Source organism: Pelobates fuscus, chromosome 1 (genome assembly GCF_036172605.1).
Source record: "Pelobates fuscus isolate aPelFus1 chromosome 1, aPelFus1.pri, whole genome shotgun sequence".
NCBI classification, from domain to species: Eukaryota; Metazoa; Chordata; class Amphibia; order Anura; family Pelobatidae; genus Pelobates; species Pelobates fuscus.
The window spans coordinates 121,777,257-121,803,636 of record NC_086317.1 but is presented as its reverse complement, the minus strand read 5'-3'; the positions used below and the strand labels follow the sequence as shown (position 1 = coordinate 121,803,636).

General features: G+C 40.6%; 1 protein-coding gene across 4 annotated transcripts in view; it reads right to left on the bottom strand.

Annotated features, from left to right (window-relative positions):
- CDKL5 (cyclin dependent kinase like 5) overlaps window positions 1-26,380 on the bottom strand; it is a 177,710-nt gene that overhangs the window by 107,655 nt on the left and 43,675 nt on the right. For all 4 annotated transcript variants that reach the window (XM_063450183.1, XM_063450185.1, XM_063450184.1 and 1 more), the window contains exon 3: window positions 7,337-7,382. In XM_063450183.1, the coding sequence (XP_063306253.1) occupies window positions 7,337-7,382 (46 nt within the window). The remainder of the gene's footprint in view (window positions 1-7,336; window positions 7,383-26,380) is intronic.

Here is a 26,380-nt window from a genome sequence, read left to right as displayed (position 1 = left end):
GTTCACTAGCCTCTCCCATGCTTCCCAGAACAGGATTTCCATGCTGACTAATGCCAATTCTGTCCAAATATGCATTCACTGTGTGCAATTCATTGGCTGACAGCGGTCAGTTTTCGCTCTCAACCAACAGAGGGAAACTGGATCAGCTTTTGGCACCTGCAGCTCGGCAGAAGCCAAAATGGTGTTAGCAGTGGTTAAAGGAGCCTCAAAACCCAGCAGGAACCCAGGTAAGAGGGCAAACCGTTGCTAAAGCGATTGTCCCATTACTGGGCAACCGAGGCATGATACTTCTGGCATAATAACCTCTACAAAGGGCTCTAGTGGTTAAGATTTTTGGAGTTTTAAATAGTCTCCCAATCGCCTGTGAGGTTTTTTTGGTGTTTTGCTAGGAGGCAGCATTTTAATTGAAAATGAAGCTGCCTGGTTGAAATCTGCGGCCATTAGTTTAAATCGGTCCAGGGCATCTCAAGTCTCCCCTTCACTCTACCTCTCTTCTAGTTCTCCATACACGCACATCTTCGTGGTCAGTTCCCTTTTCCCCTCCCGTACACTCCAACAAAGGATAACTTGAAAAAAAACTGAAAGCCCAGTTTTTGCAGATTTAGTAATAAAGTCGATATCCCAAGCATTCTCCTCTCTGAGGCCTCAATTTAATATTTTTGGATAAGCTTTTCAAATGATTTCAATTTCTGGGATATAGTTTAATTTGTTTTTCAAAATATTAAAATATAAAAAAAAATACATATTAATATTATATATATATATATATATATATGTAAAAAAAATATTAAACAGTTTTTCTAAATATTAAATCAAGAAGTATTACTTTACTGAGAGGGTAGTGGATGCACGGAATAGCCTTCCAGCTGAAGTGGTAGAGGTTAACACAGTAAAGGAGTTTAAGCATGCGTGGGATAGGCATAAGGCTATCCTAACTATAAGATAAGGCCAGGGACTAATGAAAGTATTTAGAAAATTGGGCAGACTAGATGGGCCGAACGGTTCTTATCTGCCGTCACATTCTATGTTTCTAATTAAAAAGCTTATATGAAAATATTTCTGAAAGGCCTAAATCTGGAAAAACTGTCCATTTGTGAAAAGCTATCCTGTGTTGGAGTGAAGGGGAGCTGACGAGAAAATGTCCACAGAAATGGTTAAGCCATTAAAGGGAAAGTCACCCTGACCACTATATCTCAATGGCCTGTCGTTTTAATCCTGGAATGTAAAACATTGCAGTTTAGTAGAAAAAGCAATGTTCACATTGAGTTAAATCTACCTCTGGTGGTTGTCTGTCAAAGAGCCAGAAGCGCTTCAGCAGCACTGACTGAGTAAAACTTGGCCACGTGATGTGGATTCCCATGGGAATGCATTGGATATAATGCTTTTCTATAAAAAACTTAAATGTGCACAGGACGCTTGCCGTACATGTGCATCATGTCCCCAATGCTCTTTGACGAGGAGAACTGGATTTGATTATTGCATTGGAGGCCATGCCTCCTTGATGATGTCGCAAGAGGCAGATAATTGGTTTATTGCTGGGAAAAAAAAGTTTATTAATTTAATGACAAACATTGAGTGATTTTTATTTTATATCTATTTCTATATTAATAATTAATATAAAAATGTATTTTCTCACCCCTCCTGGGTGGTATGTTTATTCCTCAGTCTCGGGTCCTCTGGCCTGGGTGTTTGAGTATTCTGTGCAGTATCTTAGCTGTTCCTAGAACTGCACTCTTATGGACAGCGATCTCCGATGTCCCACCTGGAATCCGTTGAAGCCACTCCCCCAACTTGGGAGTCACAATCCCGAGTGCTCCTATCACAACTGGGACTACTACTGCCTTCACTTTCCACATCCTTTCTAGTTCTTCTTTCAGTCCTTGGTATTTCCCCACCTTCACATGTTCCTTCTTCCTGATGTTATATCACTGGGTATTGTCACACCCACCACGACTGCAGTCTTCCGTTCCTTGTCAACCACCACAATGTCGGGTTGATTGGCCAGCACTTGCTTGTCTGTCTGGATCTTGAAGTCCCATGGGATCTTAGCCCTGTCATTCTCGACTACCCTTTGTGGTATCTTCCATCTGGACTTAGGCAGGTCCAATCCATATTCTGTGCAGATATTTCGGTACACAATGCCAGCAACTTGGTTGTGTGTCTCTGTGTATGTTGTTCCTGCTAACATCTTGTATCCGGCTATTAGGTGCTGGACTGTCTCAGAGGCCCCTTTACACAGTCTGCACCTTGGGTCTTGCCTGGTGAAGAGCAAAGTTTCAGCTCTAATAACTAATTTGGAGTAATTCACAAAAATTTGCATTTCAGTGAATAATTCTGTTATAGTAGAGGAGTTACTAATGGATGTCGGGAACAAGGCAATTCTATACAATTCTGTAATGCAATGTCATGTGATTGTGTGTGATAATCGCAAGAGGCTGGGGAAATCTCTCAGAAGAAGTGCTTACTGAACCTCTGCATCTCCTAATACATGAGACCATCATACATTGTTTAAGTAACAAGTATTATTTACCAGTTAGAACTATAACATGTATGCATTACCACATTTCAGGAATAAACATTATGAAATTATTGACCTCATTTACAAAATACGTCCCTTTCTGACTTTATCTTCCCAACAATCCCATATTTGGTCTAGTTGTGTATGGAATGGGAATGAATGCCTGATGGCCATTTCATATCCATAGTTTTCAAGAAATATAGAAACAATTTGACTTTTAGTGGGGGTCGTTTTTTGATTTCCAATATCTTGGAAGAACAGAGGTTGCTGCTATAAGTTTATCAGTAATACTATTTTTTTTTTCAGGTTTACTAATTATATTAGGAATTAAGTTAAACAATCCCAATTCAGGGGGGAGAGAAGGGGAAACTATTTGAATTAATGAAAGAATAACATCTAGAAAAGTTTATAATTTACTGCAGTGCCAGCAAATAGGAGACATCTGGGGTACACAGAATTTTTTTTTTTTACAGTCTAGTTGGTACCAACCTGTATAAGATCTTAAAATGATTCTAAAGATGGTTTGAGCGTTGGGTCATTCCCTGCAGGGCATTAGTAATTTTGTGCCGCTCTTACAAATCAAATTCCAATTGCAATTCCCTTTCCTAGAACAACATACATTCTAATTTTTGATTTGGAACCGATGAGAAATAAACATAACAGATGGATATAGTGTGTTTTTGGTTAGGATTATGCAAATAGATATTTTCAAGATTAGGCAGTTGTAGCAAGTCCATCTGTTGGTCTGTGTTTGGTATCTCAAATATATCCTGCAATTTAGAAGATTATATTGTGAAATCATAGAATCCCCTAAATTATACCTAATTTACAATTTATCGAAAGACAAAAGTGAGTTAGTGGGGAAAAAATAATTCAAGTGGTCAATAGAGTATGAATGCCATAAGTCTATATCAATATGCACATTTTGAACAAGACTTTTAAGATACACAATGGCATTGCTCTGGGCCATTGTTTATTTTGTATTAACTTGTCCCATGATTGTAAAGCTAATTTAGTCGTAGGAAACCACTAAGACTGTTCAGACCTTCTGTCTGCCTTCACTATTGTTTTGGTGCACTGGAAGTGATAATGGATAAAGTAATTCTCCAGTGCCAGGAAAACAAGGTTAAAGGAATTCTCTAGTGCCAGGAAAACAAACCTGTTTTCCTGGCACTGTAGAAGCCTGTTAAAACCTCTTCAGCCACTTAACTGGGTCATGTGCCGATGTCCCTCAGCGGCAGCGCTGGTTCAGGCACCACGCTCCTTCACCCGCCGACGTCCGCCGGCCGGGGAAACGTAATGCGCATATGCGGCAATGGCCTGCTTGCATTAGGATTTTCCCATAATAAAGCATTATTCAATGCTTTCCTATAGGTATTCCAGTGACGCTGGAGGTCCTCACTCATACCGTGAGGACGTCCAGGGTCGTTTAGATGACCAAAAGTCGTCTAAGCACCCGGAAACCTCTGGTGGCTGGTAGACAGCCTCTAGAGGAGGACCTAACACTTGCAGGGTTAAGGATGATGGGAGTTGGCACCCGGACCACTTCAATGGGCTGAAGTGGTCTGGGTGCCTACAGTGTCCCTTTAATGTTCAATTTTTCAAGCAATTGTAATTCATCCCTAATTCTAAAGTCTAACTGTACATCCCTCTAAAATAATTACAATCCTCAATTTTAATCATTTAAAATTATCTAAACCCTAACCCATAGTCCTAATCTTATGACCTTCTATTGCTACCCATCTTTCATCCCTAGATCTAATTCCCTCTATTACTACCCCAACTCTAAAGCGTAACAATTACCTTAAAGGGACACTATAGTCACCAAAACCACTTTAGCTTAATAAGCAGTTTTGTTGCAGAGATCACACCTCAGCAGTCCCACTGCTCAATTCTTTGCTATTTAGGAGTTAAATCATTTTGCTTATTCAGCCCTAGTTACACCTCATTGCATGTGACTAACACAGCCTTCCTAAATACGTCCTAAAAAAGTAATCTACTGTTTATACTTTCTTTATTGCAAATTCTGTATCATCTCCTGCTCTGTTAATAGCTTGCTAGACCCTGCAGGAACCTTCTGTAGGTAATTAAAGTTCAACTTAAAGAGCAGGAGATAAAAACTTTTAAAGTAAAATCTGGTTAAAAATAAAATCAAGGGTTTTTTTTTTGGGGGGGGGGGGGGGGGGGTTGCAGGCTATGTCAGTCACACCCAGTGGAGGTGTGGCTATGGCTGCATAAATGGAAACAAAAGGGATATAACTTGTGAATGGCAGAGAATTGAGCAGTGAGACTTCAAAGGCATGATCTATACACAAAAAATGCTTCATATAACTAAAGTTGTTTTGGTGACTATGTCTCTAACACCTAAACCTAACCTTTATCATACAAGACAAACATACATCTGCCCTTTTGTCTGTATTAATTTTACCACAAGCTTTTTAAATTAGTGTTTTAAATGTAAATGAAAGCAAATGGACTGAATGGAGTCACAGAGAAGAAATGTGTTTATTTTTTTTTGTAAATAAGGTTTTTATTTTGTTTTCCAAGTAAAAGGTAACGGTGAGACACGCAGGTCTCTTGAGTCATATCTTTATACGTCTCATAGTAAAGAAGATATTGGTACAGATTGTGCACATTGTCAATTTGACGAGATTTAAACTGTCGTGAGACACGCAGGTCTCTTGCTTGTCACCATATTTGCGGCACGCAGGCCCATGGTAGGTATCAATCTTACGGGTGAGGTGTGGAGGCATCGGATATTGTGTGTTGTGTCTGTTGGGTTGGTTTCTGCCCCTGTGTCTTAAGTCAGTTTTTCCGTTTTCAGGTGTTCGGGTGTGTGGTTTTGGCCCTGTTGGCATTCAGTGGCGTGCAGTTGCTTTCTTCCCGTATCCCTGTGTGTTGTGGTTCTGAGAGGCTATGTGGATTCGGGTTTGGTGGTGCTATTCCGTGTACCTCCTGTCGGTGGTATTCCGTTGGGCTTGTGCGTCCGTGTGCATTGTTCTTGTTAGCTTGTGTGTAGTGTTGGGGGGGTATCAGGGTTGAGGTGTCTGGGGAGGGAGGGGGAGGTTCTGTCTCTGTCTGGGTTGTGTCTGTCCAGTTCGTCTCTTAGTTTTAAATGTGTTTTTCTGATGGATAAAGAATGACTTTAGAGCAAAGGCAAATGTGTGTGGGACATTGTGGGCTAAATTTCTATTTGCACTGCTATGCAATGCAACATTAACATCACATGTACACACAGATAGGTGGGGAAAAAAGTTGAGTTAAAAAATGTCCATCAGTACCATACCTTTAGACGCTATAGTATTCCTTTAAATTTAAAATTCATTTTGAATACTCACTTAGTGAATAACCCTGTTAGCTAGTCCCAGGCTGCTAAATAAACTGCTTGCAAACAGCTTATTGTCATTTTGTGAATAAGCTAGCATTGCAAGAAGATTCTTGAATGTCTTGCAAAACTTAACAACAGCAGACAGAACCAAGGAATCTCTTCATGCTTTGTTACTTTTCCTTGTTAATAATTCAGCAAACAAGCACTTGGGTAAAGATTTCACCTAATAGCAGTCACTGATATGCAAAGGTAGATGAACAACAAACAAAACAATGGCTTGTTTCGTGCTGAGAGAAATACTTACGTAATAAGAACCTAGAGTGCACTGGGGAAACATCACAACCGTAGGTTGGTTAACTAGGTTTATTTCTTACTCTGTGCATCATAAAACACTAAGAAAGTATAGTTGCAACGGCTAAATGTGATGCACCAGATGTTTGTGAACTACATGTCTGCATAAAGAATGTAGGCCAAAGACATATGCAATTTCAGTGTCATCTAACACAAATCTATCTATCTATCCTTGTGTTTTTATATATATATATATATATATATATATATATATATATATATATATGTCCTTTAAGACCTACTAAGTAACAGATTAATGTTATTATTTCCTCATAAGTAAAACTGTAGAATTCAAAGAGGGTGTACTTTCTTTTTGCCATGACTGTGTATATATATATATATATATATATATATATATATATAAAATAAATAAAATGCACCTTAGCACCTTTTGCCTGTAGACAGTTGTCTTACTGGTAAATCAGACATTGAGCAGCAAGAGAGAGACTGCCTGACAGCTGCTAATGTCTGACCTGAGCTAATGCTAATATGGTCAGATTATGCCTCCAGCTTCGTTAGTGGCCAGTGTAAAACACTGCATCTCCATTTAACTCCGCTAAGTCTGCTTTTTTACTTCACATTTAGCTTTTACCAAATATACAAATGTTTTATTTATACTTTGCTATCTACATAGTACTGACAAGTTCTGCAGCCTTGAATACAAAGAAATAAAAGGTACACTAACAAAGCTTAATTTGACAGAAATAAATCAATACATTATGATTTGAGAGCCCTTAGACTAAACTTTAAATGTCAGTTTAACTTACTTTACCACACTTTCCAATACTACATGCAAGAACAACAGGAAAAAAATGATGCCCCTTACTAGGAAAAAAGGTAAAGAATGGCTGTGTGAAATAAAAGTGCAGTCATCGTTCATTAAAAATATACCCTATTGCAGGAAATAGTGTAAAATTACAGAATGTAGAGGTTTTTGTTACAAAAATTGATTGGGACGGCTTCAATCCAAATAACCTGCTGTCATATAACACACTGTGTTTCCATCCTTATCTTAGACATCAAAAAAATAGGTCAGTCATTACAATTTCCTTCTTTTAATGCCAACATCTCTCACTTTTTGTTAGACTTCACAGTATGCAACGTTTTAAACAGATAGTTACATACAACTTAACACATACCTTCACTGTCTTTAAATTTCTTGATGGCCACAATCTCTTTTGTTTCCTGGGATGATAAAAAAAAACAAAAAAAAAACAGATTACACAATCAGTTTAGAATTTCACAGACACAGAAGTACAACAATTCTCACAATATCGAATTTGGTTTCCTACAAATTTACTTAAAAGCGTGAACTGTTACTAAGTGTTCAAGAAATCAAAAGGTTAAAGTGAAGCGTTTGTCTAATTTAAAATGATGCAAACAAAAGGGGCTATTGCATGCCGGTGGCTGAGTGACACTTTGGGTATTTAACTGGCTTGCCACAGCTCCACTTTGAATTAGAAATGAACCTGTGGCTAAATTACCTAGATTACCATGTGGGTGATATAATTTTACCACATGACAGGAGGCTTCCTATTTTGCATTAAACTCTCTTTACTAACTCCACATAGCAGTAAAGAAAAGTGAAAACATTAACCAATCAAAATGCAATATGAAGTATAGTATTCACAGAGATAAGGCTCCTCCCCCTCTTTCTTTACTGCTCCATCAAGCAGACAGGTCAGAGTATTACTCTTCTCCATTACTTTATGTTTACAGTGCCTCTTTGGGGTTGTTCCTATATTATATTTTTTTATATACTTTGCTGTATGTTCTTGCTGTGCATCTGTGTTGTTTTCTGTTATTTATTGTGTTTGTACCTTATTCATGGTTTCTGCCCTCTCCCCTCCTTGCTCTCACTTCTGTGGGGTTTGAGGTCTTACTGGGGTTACATGTTAATATTGAATTAAGCCATTTACATAAACTGTTTAAATGGATTTCACCCATAACCCTGGATTAACTATTAGAGCATGGATTGGTGCTCTCTGTCAGGGCTGTGGCCTGCACTCAAAGGGTGAGCCCCCTGCTGTATTTTTACTGCACTCTGCTACTGAGTGGAGACAGGCTGCTACAGCCTCTGTTAACTGCTGGACAGGATTTCCAGGACATACTGCTTAAAGGAATATCTCCCATAACCTTGTTTTAACTATTAGAGCATGGATTAGTGCTCTCTGTCAGGGCTGTGGCCAGCACTCAAGGGGTGAGCCCCCTACTATATTTATACTGCACTGTGATACTGTATGGAAACATGCTGTTACAGCCTCTGTTAAAGGGACACTATAGTCACCTGAACAACTTTAGCTTAATGAAGCAGTTTTGGTGTATAGAACATGGCCCCGCATCCTCACTGCTCAATCCTCTGCCATTTAGGAGTTAAATCCCTTTGTTTATGAACCCTAGTCACACCTCCCTGCATGTGACTTGCACAGCCTTCCATAAACACTTCCTGTATAGAGAGCCCTATTTAGGCTTTCTTTATTGCAAGTTCTGTTTAATTAAGATTTTCTTATCCCCTGCTATGTTAATAGCTTGCTAGACCCCGCAAGAGCCTCCTGTATGTGATTAAAGTTCAATTTAGAGATTGAGATACAATTATTCAAGGTAAATTACATCTGTTTGAAAGTGAAACCAGTTTTTTTTGCATGCAGGCTCTGTCAATCATAGCCAGGGGAGGTGTGGCTAGGGCTGCATTAACAGAAACAACGTGATTTAACTCCTAAATGACAGTGAATTGAGCAGTAACATTGCAGGGGAATGAACTATACACTAAAACTGCTTTATTTAGCTAAAGTAATTTAGGTGACTATAGTGTTCCTTTAACTACTGGACAGGATGTCCAGGACATACTGCTTAGGAATATCTCCCATAACCTTGTATTAACGGTTTGAGCACAGGTTAGTGCTCTCTGCCAGAGCTGTGACCTGCACTGAAGGGTTCATGCCCTGTGCACCTGGGGTGATACCCCTACCATATATTTCACTACACTGTACTACTGTATGGAGACAGGCTCTGTTAACTGCTGGGCAGGATTTCCAGGACATACTGCTTAAAGGACTGCAGACAGGTCAGAGCTTTTTGGCTCTTCCCTTTATTTTATTGTTTATAGCGATTTTGTGTATGCTTCTTTTATATATATATATATATATATATATATATATACACACTGTGTTCTCTCTTTTTGTCATAGGGATTCTTTCCCACATTAGTATACTTTTCTTCAGGGACTCTAACTCACCTGCTCCCCTATCTATTTGTTTTTGGCGCCAATCCGACCTGTCGAACGGATCGTTTTGTGCTTGCCTCATTCTTTTAGGTTTCTGAGGGTAACGATCACCCTCCTCCACCCGTTCTCTCCCTCGCGGCTCTACAGCCGCACTCACGCCAGCCGGCATGAGCTTTTTTCCCGTCTCCGGCGGCCATCTTGGATCTCGCGTCTCGCGAGACCCATGGCTGCCATCTTAGTAGACCCACGATCTCCGTTATTCTGGCTCCTGATCGCTCCGCAACCGGACACATACTCCTCACGTTCAGGCAGGGGTCACCAGGTCAGTTGCCTAGACTGTAGCCTGCACTATAGGGTTTGCTAACCCTGTACATTTGGGGTGAGGCCCCTATAATATTGCTGCTGTCAGGTGGATTTCGTGTCACATATATATATATATATATATATATCTGGGTGAGGCCCAGTACAAAGCCCAATATACCCTGCTGGGGTGACTGGTATTGCTGATACCACATACATTGAAATTACCATATATACTCGAGTATAAGCCGACCCGAATATAAGCCGAGGCCCCTAATTTTACCCAAAAAAATTGGGAAAACTTATTGACTCGAGTATAAGACTAGGGTGGGAAATGCAGCAGCTACTGGTAAATTTCTAAATAAAATTAGATCCTAAAAAAATTATGTTAATTGAATATTTATTTACAGTGTGTGTATAATGAATGCAGTGTGTGTATAATGAATGCAGTGTGAGTGTATGAATGCAGTGTGAGTGTATGACTGCAGCGTGTGTGTATGAGTGCAGCGTGTGTGTATATGAATGCAGTGTGCGTATGAGTGCAGTGTATGACTGCAGTGTGTGTGTGTGTGTGTGTGTGTGTTGCAGAGCCTTGGTGGGGGGTGGGCAATTTTTTTTTTCTTATTATTTCTTATTATTTTTATTTATTTAATTTAATTTAATTATTATGTTTGTATTATTATTTTTTAATTTAATTATTATTATTTTTTTATTATTATTTATTATTTAATTATAATTTTTTTTTTTATTATTACTAATTACTTTTTTTTCAGCCCCCCTCCCTGCTTGCTAGCTGGCCAGGGAGGGGGGCTCTTACTCCCTGGTGGTCCAGCATTGGTAGTTCAGTGGGGGGGAGTGGGGGGCTGGCAGAGCTGTAACTTACCTCTCCTGCAGCTCCTGTCCGCTCTCTCCTCCTCCGCGCCGTCCGTGCAGCTCCCTCTGTCAGCTCCCACTGTAAGTCTCGCGAGAGCCGCGGCTCTCGCGAGACTTACACTGGGAGCTGACCGAGGTGCTGAACGGACGGCGCGGAGGAGGAGAGAGCTGACAGGAGCTGCAGGAGAGGTAAGTTACAGCTCTGCCAGCCCCCCACTCCCCCAGTCTGTATTATGGCAATGCAAATTGCCATAATACAGACTCTGACTCGAGTATAAGCCGAGTTGGGGTTTTTTAGCACAAAAAATGTGCTAAAAAACTCGGCTTATACTCGAGTATATACGGTACATATCCACCCTGCTGGGGTGTCTAATACTGCTGGTACTAATACACTATCTACCCTGCTGGGGTTATCCTGTTGGTACTGCTGTTACCACTATTATATATTATTTATAAAAATATTTATTTATAAAATATTTTACCAGGAAAGATACATTGAGATTTCTCTCGTTTTCAAGTATGTCCTGGGTATATAAATATATATTATATATTTACACCATGCTGGGGTTATTTGGGTACTGCTGGTACCATCACTTACGGTGAATTACGCTACAGACTGACCCCTAGCCAAATAATTACGCCCTGTGCCATCATCCAATATAGTAATTTGATTTATACCAGTCCTGCTCCTAAACATTATGGAAGCATCCCAGAACCCTGCGGACTTCCAGGCAATGATTACTGAAGCCATCTCCACCTCAATGGATAAAGCGTTTTCAGGACAAGCTACTGGACTCCATTTGCCCACTTTCCCGCATCATGTATTTGGCGGACGACGCATTTGCAAGGGCTGACCAATTCGATGCCAGCATGGTAAAAGAATGGGCGCATGACATAAGAGAATGGGCACAAAGGTGCTTTTGTTTAGTTGGTAATGCCAACGTAGCCCTCTCCTCGGAGAGGCGTAAGGCAGCATTTCTCCGCATAGACGGAAAGCTAGTGGAATTGGGCACCAAGGAGTTAGGACCGCTGGCACAGGGCAGACTGTTCGGGTACACCTTCCTAAAAGAACTGTCGGGGTGTTCTTGGACGGGCTGGCTGCCAAAGGGGCCATGCAGCCGGCCGCTTTTGGCCTTCAGGCCCCCGCTCACAAAGACCTCAACCCTTCTACCCATAAGTGACCTACAGGCAACCCTTCCGGGTAGACAACAGAGGAGCTGACAGAGATCAAGGACCATGTGGCCGTGGCAGAGCACGCTTACCCACAGATAAGCAAACCTTTGACTCAAGTACCACTTACCCCACATATTGCAGGTCGTATCACTCTATTTTTCAGAACTGGACAACGATCTCCGCGGACTCATGGATCCTCGATTTCGACTACATCATCGATATCGTGGACCCCCGCACCAGGCAGAGGACCGTAATCGACGGCCAGTTCCGAGAGCTCCGGTCAAAAGGGGCGATCGAATCCGCTCACGATCAAGGGGGTTTCTTCAGCAATATATTTCTGGTAAAAAAAAAAAAGAATCCGGGGATTTTCTGACCAGTCATAAACTTGAGGAGACTCAATGCTTATGTGATGTATAGGCATTTCAAGATGGAAGGCATTCATCTTCTAAGAGACCGCCTCCAAGACAGGAACTGGTTCACAAGACTGGACCTCAAGGACGCATACTTGTCAGTACCCGTCCACCTCACCTGCCGCCAATTTCTAAGGTTCCAGTGGCAAGGCCTACCCTGGCAATTCACGTGCCTTCCCTTCGGCCTCAGCTCGGCCCTGTAGTGCTTCACCAAGCTGCTGAAGCCAGTAGTTGCACATCTACGAGCACGAGGAATTCGGTGGACGCATTTCTCCAACCATGGCCGACCAGGGGAGGGTACGCCTTTCCCCCGTTCGCCATGATAGTGAGGACGATTTAGTACTTGAAGACTCAACGCGGGTCTCTGCTCCTCATCACTCCCCTATGGCGGGGCCAACCTTGGTCCCGGACCTATTAGCATCGTCCTACATGGATCCCCTACTCTTACCATCTTATCCAACGCTCCTCACAGATCCGAAAGGGAACCCTCACCCTCTCATCCTGGAAGACCGTCTCGCCTTGCTGGCTTGGACTCTTTCAGAGGCGCCTGACGGACCAGCAAATTATCGCAAGCAGCTAGAGATCTCATATGGAATTCATGGGCACCAGGAACCAGACGATGCTACCTATCGGCTTGGAACTCCTGGTCCTCTTGGTGCAGTGAACGGAACCTCGATCCCTTTACTGCACTGATAACGGCCATCCTGTATTGTCTTTCCTATCTTTTCTACGCGGGTCGCTCCTCCTGATCGCTCAACGTTGTGCGCTCCGCGATTTCGGCATCCCACGTACCAGTCATAGGGATACCCGTAGTAAAGGACCCACTGGTATGCCAACTCCTGAGGGGCATTTGATTACAGAGACCTCCGAGACCCAAATACTCTCGCTGGGACGTCGAGGTTGTCTTACAATTCTTGAGAGACTGGCCGGATAACGGCAGACTCTCTCTCTCCGACAACTCTCCGACAACTCTCAACTAAATTGACGCTCCTGCTTTGCCTAGTCTCGTTCCGTCGGGTTTCGGACGTGCGGGCGTTTGACTTTTTCGGTCTCCCCCTGAGGGTGTTACCTTGCAAGTATCGCAGCGTACGATATCGACTCTACGTCGGTCTTCTACCCATTTTTCCCTACCGATCCACAACTTTGCGTGGTGTGTACCCTACGTCGGTATGTGGAGGTCACATCCCCGCTTCGGGTCTCCACTTCAGGACAACTTTTTGATGTCTTATGTTAGACCACACGTACCCGTCTCGACTACCACTCTCGCCAGATGGATAAGATGTATTCTATCACTGGCGGGGGTGGATGAGGTCTTCGGAACCCACTCTGTTCGCAGGGCGGGGCTTCTTCGGCTTTCACGGTGGGCGCTTCGCTGGCGGATATCCTACGTTCCGCGGACTGGTCGCGAGAATCTACCTTTTGGATATTCTACTTCCGCCCGAGCTTGGGGGCGGCCACTTTTCTCCTCCATCAGCGTTAAAAAATGCAAAATAGGAAGCCTCCTGTCATGTGGTAAAATTGAAGATTATGCTAGCGTTAGTGTACTTATAATCTTAATTTTAGTAATGACAGGAGGTGAGTATTTTCCCACCCTTTCCCACCCTGGGAAGAGAGGTCTCACGTAAGTATATTTGTCTTTCTACTTCTTCCCTGAATCAGTCTTTGATTGCTCCTCCTAGCTATGGGGTTTGTTCTGATTATGTTTGTTTATAACTTTTTACTTGCCGTTTATAGTCTGTCGTTTATAATCAATAATATAACATCCCTGCGAGTTTGTGTTGGGTTATTACCATTACTTCAAACAGTTTCCAGACCTGTACCTAACCTATTTCATGTTCTCTTTCAGTGTAAATTCGTGGTGTTACAGTTCGTTCTCAGGATGGACACCTTGGGACCTTCCTTCATCCCTTGAGGTTTCGTTTATCAGGGAGTCACCCGTTGGTGCATGTTACAAGACTTTGGACTTTTTGGAACTTTATCCGTTATGATGTCGCTTTCGAAAGAAGGGGAGGAGCCTCATCACTGTGAATACTATACTTCCTATTGCATTTTGATTGGTTAATGTTTTCACTTTTCTTTACTGCTATGTGGAGTTAGTAAAGAGAGTTTAATGCAAAATACTCGCCTCCTGTCATTACTAAAATAACACTATAAGTACACTAATGCTAGCATAATCTTCAATTATGGCACGTCCAACACTGAGTACCTCTAGCTCGTGTAGAGCTTCTAAGACTAAAACCATAGACAGGAAAGAAGCATTACACATTAAAAAAGGTATTTTTGATGTGTAATGTTTATACCAGTATATTCATTAGATAACGTCCCACATGACACACTGGTTTGTTTAACTGTAAACAATAAAAAAAAAGCTTGTCTAAATACAAATTTTAAATTGTCTCCATAGTAACAAAATATTTGGTGTGCTTTATTACTATTCACCTAGCCTATCTTTAGAATTTAGCAATTTAAAAAAATGCTAAATATCCCCCAAATCCATAGTTCTCAGCATAACACTTTAATCTTGCTATGCTGCATTCAGGAAACATATATGATTATTTGTCTGTGCACAGAGCAGCCTCGTGACAGCTAAAGCCTGTTTGACTAAAGAGTTTTAATCAAAACATGAATACAAAACATTTACAGATTAACTGAAATAGCTACGTGGATTTAGATGCGAGTAAATCTGAAATACTGAAAAAAGTAGTTATGTTATCACTATTGCAGAATTACATGCATTGTAATTCTGAACGTAAGACTGGATCCAGTCTTAAATGGACACTCTAGGCACTGAATCCCCTTCATTTCATTAAGTAGTTATATGTTCCGGAATCCCCTATTCAAGAATAAACAAGAGTAGCAGTGGTGATCGGATGACACTGCCGGTTGACCACTTCAATCCTATAATAGTCACTCATTGCTGGTGTGCATCGTTAGGACTAAGAAAGGGTAATCTCTGCTTTAGCCATACTTACAGTTGGAGCAGAGCTGTGTTAAACAATTTAACATTTTTTAAAACTGGGTGGAAGGACAGCAGCAGGGGACTCCAAGCACTATAACCAATATAATAAAATAAAAGGTAGGGGATTCAGCGCTTATAGAATACTGATATAGTTCAAAGACAGCTTGGTCACCAAGTCCCAGTATATTTCACTTTTACCGTTTTATCTTTCTACTTTTATCAATAAAAGTACTTTTTTATGGGACCATACTGGATTAATGAAGGCTTAGATCCTTGCTGGAGACAAAAAAACACCTACGCCTATTGGATCGAGCAATCCTCATTTGCTCCACTGAATGTGAGTACGGTTTTATTTTACAGCTCATATTTTAGTTCTACAGTTACACACTATTGTGTTCTTTTCTCTTATGTGTCCACAGATGGAGAGGCCCAAGCACCTCTTATATACTAGAGTGGGGATCATACCACTGCAAGCCATATCTGCAGAGCCAATGTTCTGGCTCCATAATATGTGAGTGCACATTTTTTATCCTGTTTTACTCTCTTTTCGGTTTGGCATACTACACCATATTGTTTCTTTTTCTCCTACATATCTATGAGGATATTGTTATAAGAGGAAGACCATTCGCAGACCCGTGGACCAACGCAAATCCCTAAGTGCAAAGGTTGGAGCTACACCCATGCTCCCAAAAAGTGTGAGTGGATTACCTCCTTTTATCTTTTTATCATCTTTGTTTTTTTTTACATACTACAGCATCAGTTTTTTCTTTTATTTTACATATCTGCAAGGACATAGTATGTGCTACAGCACCCTTCTGTTTTTATTATAACCAATATAATGAGAATTGATCGACACAGACAGGGCTGGACTGGGAAAAAGTTTGGCCTGGTAAATTTGTAAACACTTTGGCTCAGTTATTAGAAAATCTTTTAATTTACCCATTCTATCACAAACCTAGGTCAAAATATTTGTTTGTGTTTTTCACACAAGCTTTATTTTGGTGTAATTCACAGATCAAGCATGTCTCACTGCTGTAAACACCCCATATTTGTATTTTGCTACTGGCATGGCATAGGCAGCCAGGAACTCCCACTCTGTATGTGCACAGTTGCTAACTGTCCAGTTTTCCCAGGATAGTACTATGCTTTGTGTGTATCGGTATGTGTGTGTGTGATTAAGTTAGTGTGTATGGGTCAATATTTGTTTACCAAGAACCCTATAGATGGTTGTAGTGGTTATGGTGCTCTGAGTATTCCTTTAACTATGTAAAAGCCTTATTATTAAATTGAATTATTACTTAATTTAAAGGGACACTCCAGGCACCCAGACCACTTCTGCTCATTGGAGTGGTCTGGGTGCCAACTCCCACTACCCTTAACCCTGCAAGTGTAATTATTGCAGTTTTTCATAAACTGCAATATTTACATTGCAGGGTTAACTCCACCTCTAGTGGCTGTCTATTAGACAGCCACTAGAGGTCACTTCCTGGGTTCTAGCACAGGTTTCCTGTGCTAGAGCGTCGCTGGACGTCCTCACGCTGTGTGAGGACCTCCAGCGTCGCTCAAAACCCCATAGGAAAGCATTGAAATGATTTTTCAATGCTTTCCTATGGGGAGACGTAATGCGCATGCGCGGCATTTCCGCCCATGCGCATTAGGTCTCCTCGGCCGGTGAGCGAGATTAGTCTCGCCCACCGGCCGACGTAATCATTAGGAGGAGCGTCGCGGAGGCGGAGACAGCGGCGAGGGACATCGCCGCTGTCCCAGGTAAGTGACTGAAGGGGTTTTCACCCCTTCAGTAACCGGGGATTGGTGGGTGGGAGGGAGAGGGACCCTCCAGTGCCAGAAAAACGGATCGTTTTTCTGGCACTGGAGTTTCCCTTTAATGCTATTTTTTTTTTCAATTTTCGTAAGAATGGCAGACAGTTAGCTCTACCAACAACAATGAGGGTTGAACAGGATCTGAAGTTGGCATCTTAACCAGCTAAACTACCTAACAAGCCTATATTATTAAAGGGACATAAAAAAGGCAAAATAGCCTTTTCATCTAATTGAAGTGGTGATAGAAGATCAATTAATAGAAGCAATGGGTGCTGTAAAAGGCTAAAAACATTAAACTGACACTCTCAGCCAAACACAGCCATTCACTGCTGCTTATGCTAACGCTTCCTCAATAGACCAAGCAGTACAGAGGGGATGAGCTGTTGGAAACTCTTGTTTAGTATTAAAACATTAAAAGCAGTTTAATGTTGAATGTAAGGACGGTGTAAGTGGACTTAAGACACTAGATCAACTTCAATTAGATTAAGCAGTTACAGTGATCCCTCGAGGATTATAAATTTGAAAATGTAACTGCTTTCAGTAATTTATGTAAACTTTTCACTTGTTCATAAATGACACATGAGCATAAAAATTCAACAATCATCAATGGGGATTACAGATAAGTAAATTAGAAAACTGATTTGACAAGAAGATAGTCTCCAGAATCCCATTCATAAAGAGCCTTTTAATTATTGTGAACACTATCATTACAAAGCAAACTGATGATAAAATATAGAAAATAAATAAATGATTATATACATACATCAAGTAGACATTAAAGACATACCAACTAGATTTGGATAACCCTTGAAATAAACAAATAACAGGTTTAGCCCACTAGTTTATTGAAAGTTACACAAATATAGTGCTTTGTCTATTTTGCAGTCACAAGTTGATTTTACCACAGTAATTTGTATAGTGATTCCAGCTCAAACTATTTAACTCATTAACCGTACATCCATGTTTATATGTATATAAAATCTACATTCTTATTTTAGATCATGTGCCTGCAGTGTATAGATCATGCCTGTGCAGTCTCACTGCTAAATTCTCTGCCATTTAGGAGTTGAATCATTTGTTTCTGTTTATGCAGCCCTTGCATGTGACACACACAACATGTATGATTTTTTTTTTCCAATCAGATCTGACAGCACAGTGTGTTTAAAAGTTCTTATCTTCTGCTTTGTTAATTGAACTTAAATCACACATAGGAGGCTCATGCAGGCTATTAATAGAAGAGTTGATGGCAAATTAGGAAGTAAAACTGTAAAATAAAGGATGTTTAAAAATTAGAGCTCTCTTAACAGGAAATGTAAAGGGGCATTGTGTGGGTCGTACGTACGCAAGGCAGGTGTGACTAGGTATGCATAAACAAAGTGATTTAACGCCTAAATGGCAGAGAATTGAGCAGTCAGGCTGGAAAGACATGATATATACACACCAAAACCACTAATTTAAGCTAAACTTGTTTTGGTGCATTTAATGTCCCTTTAAGTGATTTTGGGACATAGATGCTGCCCATAACACCTTACATTTGAAAACAGTGGAGCATCTTAGAAAATACATTGTTTTCATTTTGGACCCCACATAATATTATACATCCAGCTGACAATGGTTGTGCATCCAGTCCTTCTTTATGAGAAACATTGGATTTAATGGCACTGGATTGGCTGAGTGCAGTGATTGCACTTGTCATATGTACGCAGTACTAATCTCTCTCTCGCATCAAGCTTGCAATATAATTCACCGTGGCGACAAACAAGGCATGGAAAGGATCTTGAGGAATTTGGCCGGCATTGGATTCATGATGAGTTTTAATCCTTATTTTGTTTTTTGAAAAATATAATAAGGGAGAGGTAACCAAGTTTAAAAAACAAAAATCAACATTGCATTGAGTTCTAATAATGTTTGAAGATAGGATTGCTTTTTTTTGTCTTGTTTTGTTTTGTCTTTTTAAAATGTAACCAGAGAATATTGACTAAGTTTGTCAGCTTTAGCTTTAATTACCTATAATTTGCAAGTCCAGTTGGCATTCTCAAAAAGAAGCACCGTGGATATATGGTACATGCGCGGCTATCACCATGACCCGCAAAATGTTGCTATATGAGAAACACTGAATCCACACAGTCAGTGCCCGCTGTTGACAATATTCCAACACAAGTCTCTAGAGAAGTGAGACTTGACTGTCATAGATCTCTCATTGATTTGCTTACAAGCAAACCAATCAGAGCTCTCTGACTGAAATTTCACAACATGCGAAGGCCTATACATTTTCCTGCCTTAAAAGCTCATTCTGTGGGAGACCTCACTGAGAAAAAAAATGATAACTATTCAGGGCCGGACTGGGGATACAAAGCAGCCCTGGAAAATATCTATGCCAGCCCCATAAGTCACTGCTCCATGTAGTCACATGTAATACATACGGCTATGTGTTGCCACCCTAGATGATTGAGTAATATATAAACACATATTATATACATATATAATGTGTTTATATATTACTCAATCATCTGGGGTGGCAAGACATGCATATGTATACATATATGCCTTACATATGATTGTTTAATATATATATATTTATTTATTTTCTAATTTAAAATATTGGTCCTTTCAGAGTAAAACATTTAATTATACAGTAAGCATACTCACAAGCAGACACAGACAATCTCACTGACACACACACGCTCATTGATACACAGCCTCATAGACAAACAATCTCACTAATACATATAAGCTCATTGACATAAAAACACAAGCTTACAGATACACACAAATAGGCTCACTGACAGACAATCACACTGACACGCACAGACAAACTTATTGGTATACACACAAACGTAGTACAGAAACTCTGACCCGCACAAGCTTACTACAGACAAGCTCACTGTCACACACATGCTCACTACAGGCAAATTCACATACACATGCTCACAACAGAAAAGCTCACTGATAAACACATGCTCACTACAGACAAGCTCACTGACACACAAATGCTCCATACAGAAAAGCTCAGACACACACATGCTCCCTACAGAAAAGCTCATTGTCACGCGCATGCTTCCTACAGATAAGCTCACTGATACAAACATGCTCACTAAAGAAAAGCTCATTGACACACACGTTTCCTACAGAAAAGTTCACTGACACACACATGCACACAACTGACACAAACATGCTCACCACAGACAAGCTCATTGATACACACATGCACCCTACAGAAAAGCTCACTGATACACACATGCATCCTACAGAAAAGCTCACTGACACACACATGCTTCGAACAGACAAGATCACTGACACACACACACATATGCTCACTGACACACACACACATGCTTCCAACAGACAAGCTCTCTGACACACACACACGCTCACTGCAGACAAGCTCACTGATACACACATGCTCACTACAGACAAGCTCACTGACACACACATACAATCCCACTTAGTAGCAGCCATACACACACACACACACACACAAGCTCACTCACTAGAAGGCACCCACACAATCTCAATAACTAGCAGGCACATACACAAGCTTAGTCACTAGCAGGCGCACACACACAAGCTCACTGACTAGCAGGCACACACACACAAGCTCATTCACTACCAGGAAAATACACACACACACACCCACAATCACTGTAATGGCTGGAGCTTACCTTGCACCTGTGGGTGAAGTTTACATTTTGTGGCCTCTTCCTTTCAGCAAGGTCCATAACATGTGTGTGGGGCGGAGCTTGTGAGCGGGAGGCAGAGCTTCCATTCAGGAGGCGGTGTATACATGCGGGGGCAGGGCATGCAGGCAAAATTGATTTACATTGTGCAGGGAGACTGACAGGTCTCCCTCCAGCCGCGGGGAGACTAATTGTGGCTGCACCAACCCCCAGCTCCTCCCTCTTTACTCCCCTCGGGAGTGACAGGCTGGCACAGTCCGAGGGAAAATTTTAAATAACATTATCCTGATGATTAGGGCTGTCTGCCCGGCCCTATGTGCTGCGGCGCACCGGGAAATTTCCCAGTATCTCGGTGGGCCAGTCTGGCTATGACTTTTTTATGCGTTATGGTTTGTTTTTTGGGGGAGGAGAATTGACACTTTTTTTTGCAATTATTATTATTCTTTTTTTTAATAGTAGTGTTCTTATCTAAAAGTAATAGTTATAGGGTATAGTGCAGAGCCCCGACGTGTGTTTCACCGGTAAGGTGGCTCTTCAAGGTGGGGGCCTTGAAGAGCCACCTTACCGGTGAAACGCGTGTCTATAACTATTACTTTAAGATTTTTTTGTTTTCGTTTGCAATTAGATTATAGACATTATGTCCTTTGCAAGAGATATAGGCAGGGCATATGTATGACTTTGTTTTTCCTAAATCAGTGCTCACCTTAGACTAGCAGACAGTTTCTTATACAGAAGAGGTGCCCTTGAAGGCACAGCTTAGCAATTCACAGGACAATTAGTAAAAGCACTATTTGGGAAAACAGTCATGCTTTGAATAATTTGATCTTTGTATCTGGTACTAAAGACTGTCAGGCTGAGTTCCTTGCTCTATAGAGTGTATAACCTAAGCACATAGATACTGATAGTTCCCTTCAAGGGAAACTGATACAATAGTATACTATAATAGTATACTATAATAGTTTCACTGGCATCTTTACACTATAATTTCTTACACTTGGGCTCATGCTGTAATCCCAGAAACAATTATTAGACTAATAATCCAATTCATCATACATATGTCTTATATTGGATATTTCTATATTAGTTCTTTTCCTTTAATAATTATATATATATATTTTTTTTTGTTTTCTTTATACATTTGTGTTTTTGTTTTTTGGTCTATACCATGGGTCGTCAACCTGGTCCCTACTGCCCACTAGTGGGTGTTTCAGGATTCCAAGTGGGCGTAGGCATTCGGCGGCACAACAAGCTAAAATGCTAGCTTATCCTCCTTTTGAGAGAGTGGGCGGGCGGGCGGGCGCGAGTGCACACATGAAAGTGGGAACGTGCGCGAACTCGTGCAAACACGAGACTGCGTGCACACGAACAAGCAATTGCGGCGTGCATGTGCGCGCAAATGTGTAACACATGGGAAGAGGAAGGGGAGGAGTGGGAGCTAATGCACTGTGCAGGGACAGGCAGAAGCGGAACAGAGCACTTGTAATATAGGAGAAAGAAAAGTTATAGGCAGGACAAGGAGAGAATTGTTGTTGGCTAATAATAATAAGTGGGCTAACTAGCTCTGCCTTACTTTTGTACATTGCCAGAAGGAAAGTAAAAGAAAAGCATTTAAAAAAATGCTCGCGCACGTTCGCACTTTCATGTGTGCACTCGCGCCCGCCCGCCCGCCCACTCTCTCAAAAGGAGGATAAGCTAGCATTTTAGCTCGTTGTGCCGCCGAATGCCTACGCCCACTTGGAATCCTGAAACACCCACTAGTGGGCAGTAGGGACCAGGTTGACGACCCATGGTATAGACCAAAAAACAAAAACACAAATGTATAAATAAGGAGATAAAAAGTAAAAGATCCAAAAAAAAGTGAAGAAAAATAGGAAAAAGGGGATAAAACAAAGGAGGAGAAAGAAGGAGCAAAGTACTTGTAGAACTGGAGAAAGAAGGAGCAGAGTACTTGTAGAATAGGAGAAAGGAGTAGAGTACTTGTAAAAAGGAGAAAGAAGGAGCAGAGTACTTGTAAAAGGGAGAAATAAGGAGCAGAGTACTTGTAAAAAGGAGAAAGGAGGAGCAGAGTATTTGTAGAATAGGAGAAAGAAGGATCAGAGTACTTGTAAAAAAGGAGAAAGAAGGAAAATAAAAAATATAAAAAGGAAAAGGAGAGAATTGTTGTTGGCTAATAATAGTAAGTGGGCTACCTAGCTCAGCCTTCCTGCTGGGCATTGCTATAAGGAAGGTAAAAAAATAGAAAAAAGGAAAAAAAAGTGGGGGGGAATTGAGGAGAGAGAGGAGGGGAGCTGATGTACAGATGAGAAATCCTATTATGAGCAAACAGAGAAGTCGTCTGCATATCACCGAAAGATGAGACCTTCGTTTGTATCTTATGAAAATCAAACCAGATATCAAATATTTAGTCTCACAGCATCAACCTCAAGGATCTCATTAATCACTAGTTAAAGGTAATTTCAATTTACTTTATTGTTTTCTCATTAAACTTTATAAAGTTAAAAACATTATAAACATGCATAAAGTAGAAATAAAAAGATAAATGTACGTACTTTTTTTTTTACACCCTCCTTTCTAAAAAATATTCTGCACTTGTGAGAAAACTGGTGGGCAGTAAGGACATTTTTTCATCAAGAAAGATGCATTAGTGGGCGGTAGGTAGAAAAGGGTTGACTTCCCCTGGTCTATCCAATTGATAATCTTAGAATTGAGTAATTTTTGGTTTATCTGTTGATTCTCAACGGCAAGATTTCAAACAAATGTATTAAATGTTATGTTTTAAATAACTGACACGAGTAGGCAAGTACCTTTCTATTCAATTAAGTGAGGTATTATACCTCCCTTATACTAACATGGGGATTATAGTAACCCACATCTTTTTTTTTTTCCTTTTAATAACTAATATGGTTATTCATCAAAAAGCCCTATAAATGTGCATTTGAAGGCATGAAACCCAGCCAAAAATACATAAATCCTCGCTAAAAGTCGATAATTATTGACTATTTCCAGCTGATTGAACTACTAACATGAGGCCATTGTGTTGGAAGTATTTAAAGGGACACTATAGTCACCTGAACAACTTTAGCTTAATGAAGCAGTTTTGGTGTATAGAACATGCCCCTGCAGCCTCACTGCTCAATCCTCTGCCATTTAGGAGTTAAATCCCTTTGTTTATGAACCCTAGTCACACCTCCCTGCATGTGACTTGCACAGCCTTCCATAAGCACTTCCTGTAAAGAGAGCCCTATTTAGGCTTTCTTTATTGCAAGTTCTGTTTAATTAAGATTTTCTTATCCCCTGCTATGTTAATAGCTTGCTAGACTCTGCAAGAGCCTCCTGTATGTGATTAAAGTTCAATTTAGAGATTGAGATACAATTATTTAAGGTACATTACATCTGTTTGAAAGTGAAACCAGTTTTTGTTCATGCAGGCTCTGTCAATCATAGCCAGGGGAGGTGTGGCTAGGGCTGCGTAAACAGAAACAAAGTGATTTAACTCCTAAATGCAGGGGAATGATCTTTACACTAAAACTAATTTAGGTGACTATAGTGTTCCTTTAAAATACAGAAATAGGTTATTTTGACTGTAATAACAGTGCTGCATAATCTGTTACAGTGGGTGCTTTATTTTTTTTTATTCTTTATTTCTACTCGACAGGAGTAACAGGTGTACAGTAATAATATTGCTTGGGCAGAAGCCAACATTGGTATTACAATATAATGCAGAATGTGCTCCAGATGAACCTTGTGATACCCTTTCTTTACATCATTGATGCTTATCTCCCATCGAGGGTTTTAAATTTTTCAGGCATTCAGACTTAACTATAGGAGTCCTATTTTAATATCTATCCAATTAGCTCTAGATCTCCCTGTTCCTTCATTATTTTGACCATGCCTGAGGAAATTTAAGTAAAAATTTAAAAACAAAAATGTAAATTAAAATTAAGAAAGGTATCCTTCCCTTAGGAATCGGGAAGTAAGAAAAAAAGAGATCAGAACAGAAAAAAGCAGAATAGATAGTTCAAGAGAAAAGAGAGATACCGTAGATGGGGTGCAGGATCTGGGAGGCGAGGAGCAAAGGTCATGGGGCGGTGGGAGACCCAGGAGGACGGAGGGCGACCAAGGACCCCATGTGCAATATGTGATGGCATTGTCCCTCATAAGAAGGGGACCTCCACTGTTAGTTCACCTTTACTTTTCTTATTCGGTCTTATCTGTCCACGCTGGATCCCACTATGCTATTATCCCATGGCTCCCAGAGTTTTAGAAAGATTACTGTCGTCCCTTTCACCCTTGCTGTCAGGTCGTCCATTATCCTACATTCTCGGATCCTGGATATCACTCCCGGAAACTCCGGACCTTTTGGTGAGAGCCATGCGGTTGCTATTGCTCGTCGCGCACTTAGAGTTATTTTATGGACTAGTTTCTGCTCTCTCTTGGTCCAACCGTCGACAGACCTATTCAATAAATATATCCATGGATCTAGAACTAGGGGCCTGTTAAATGTCTGTTTCAGTAAATTCAGTGCGTGCTTTATACGGGCACATGAACACTAGTACCACTCTGTACAAGAAAGTCTATAATATAAAAAGAAAAAACACAAAACAATGGAATGGCACAGTAAAAAATATAATATGTAAGAATGAACAAAGCTTGCTTTTTTAGTTCGATACATGAAAATGTGAGACATCGCTAAACAGAAAGTTTTTTGAATATATTAACTGCTGTTTGTTTTTCAGTTCTTCAGGCAAGAAATATCACAGCTGCACCTGGCACAGACAGCTTTCTATTTAGGATAGAAAGAGCCAAAATATCATGCATTCATCAGCTACTGGAAAGTTACCAAATGCAATATGCAGAAAGCAAATTTATCATGGCCAAATATTTATTGAATTCTAACAATCCGACTATTATACATTCTCAATATTTATTGCTATGACAAAAAGAGAAAAAAAAACATGCTAATTAACTTATTTCTGTTGACTGTCTGGGGAGTTTTTACTACAAAAACAGGCATTTATTGATGTGTTTAAATATCCCAGGAACAACAATCACAATCACAAGCACATTTAAGGGCCATTCCAACCACCATGACCACTTCTGCTTTTAGAAGGTGTCATGGAGCAAGCAATCTGTTTGTGAAGCGTCTCAGCTTGAAACGCTGCCTAAACAGAGAAATGTGTGCTGGAGTGTAGTTACGCAGAGTTTAGGAATGACTAATGTGAGTTCTGTGCAAAAAAAAATATATATATATATATATGTCTGCACACTGGCAAGGGATGTAATAAGCTTTTTCACTAGCAGGCAGCGCTGTGAGCTCTGCTGAAGGACACACACACACTCACACTTTCTTGCCCTTCTTTTGCCTACCCTCTATGCAGCCCTCCCTCCATTGGCCCTTGGCCTATCAGTGAACAAAGAAGGCGTTAAAAGGATCTTGAAATTCGGCAGTAGATTCATGAAAAGTTTAAATCCCTAAATTCTTAAAGGGAGGTGTGACCAAGATTCAAAAAGGGTTTTATACAATATAATATAATACAATATGATGATATAGGTCACATACACACAAACAATATGCAGAGGCATTAGCCCACATTACATAATATAAATAATTTAAAGGGAAACTATAGGCCCCCAGACCACTTGATTTCATTGAAATGGTCTGGGTACAATGTCCATGGGTACAGTGTTTACATTGCAGCACTAAGACAGCCTCTAGCGCCTGTCTACAAGAGGCGCCTCCTGCTTGC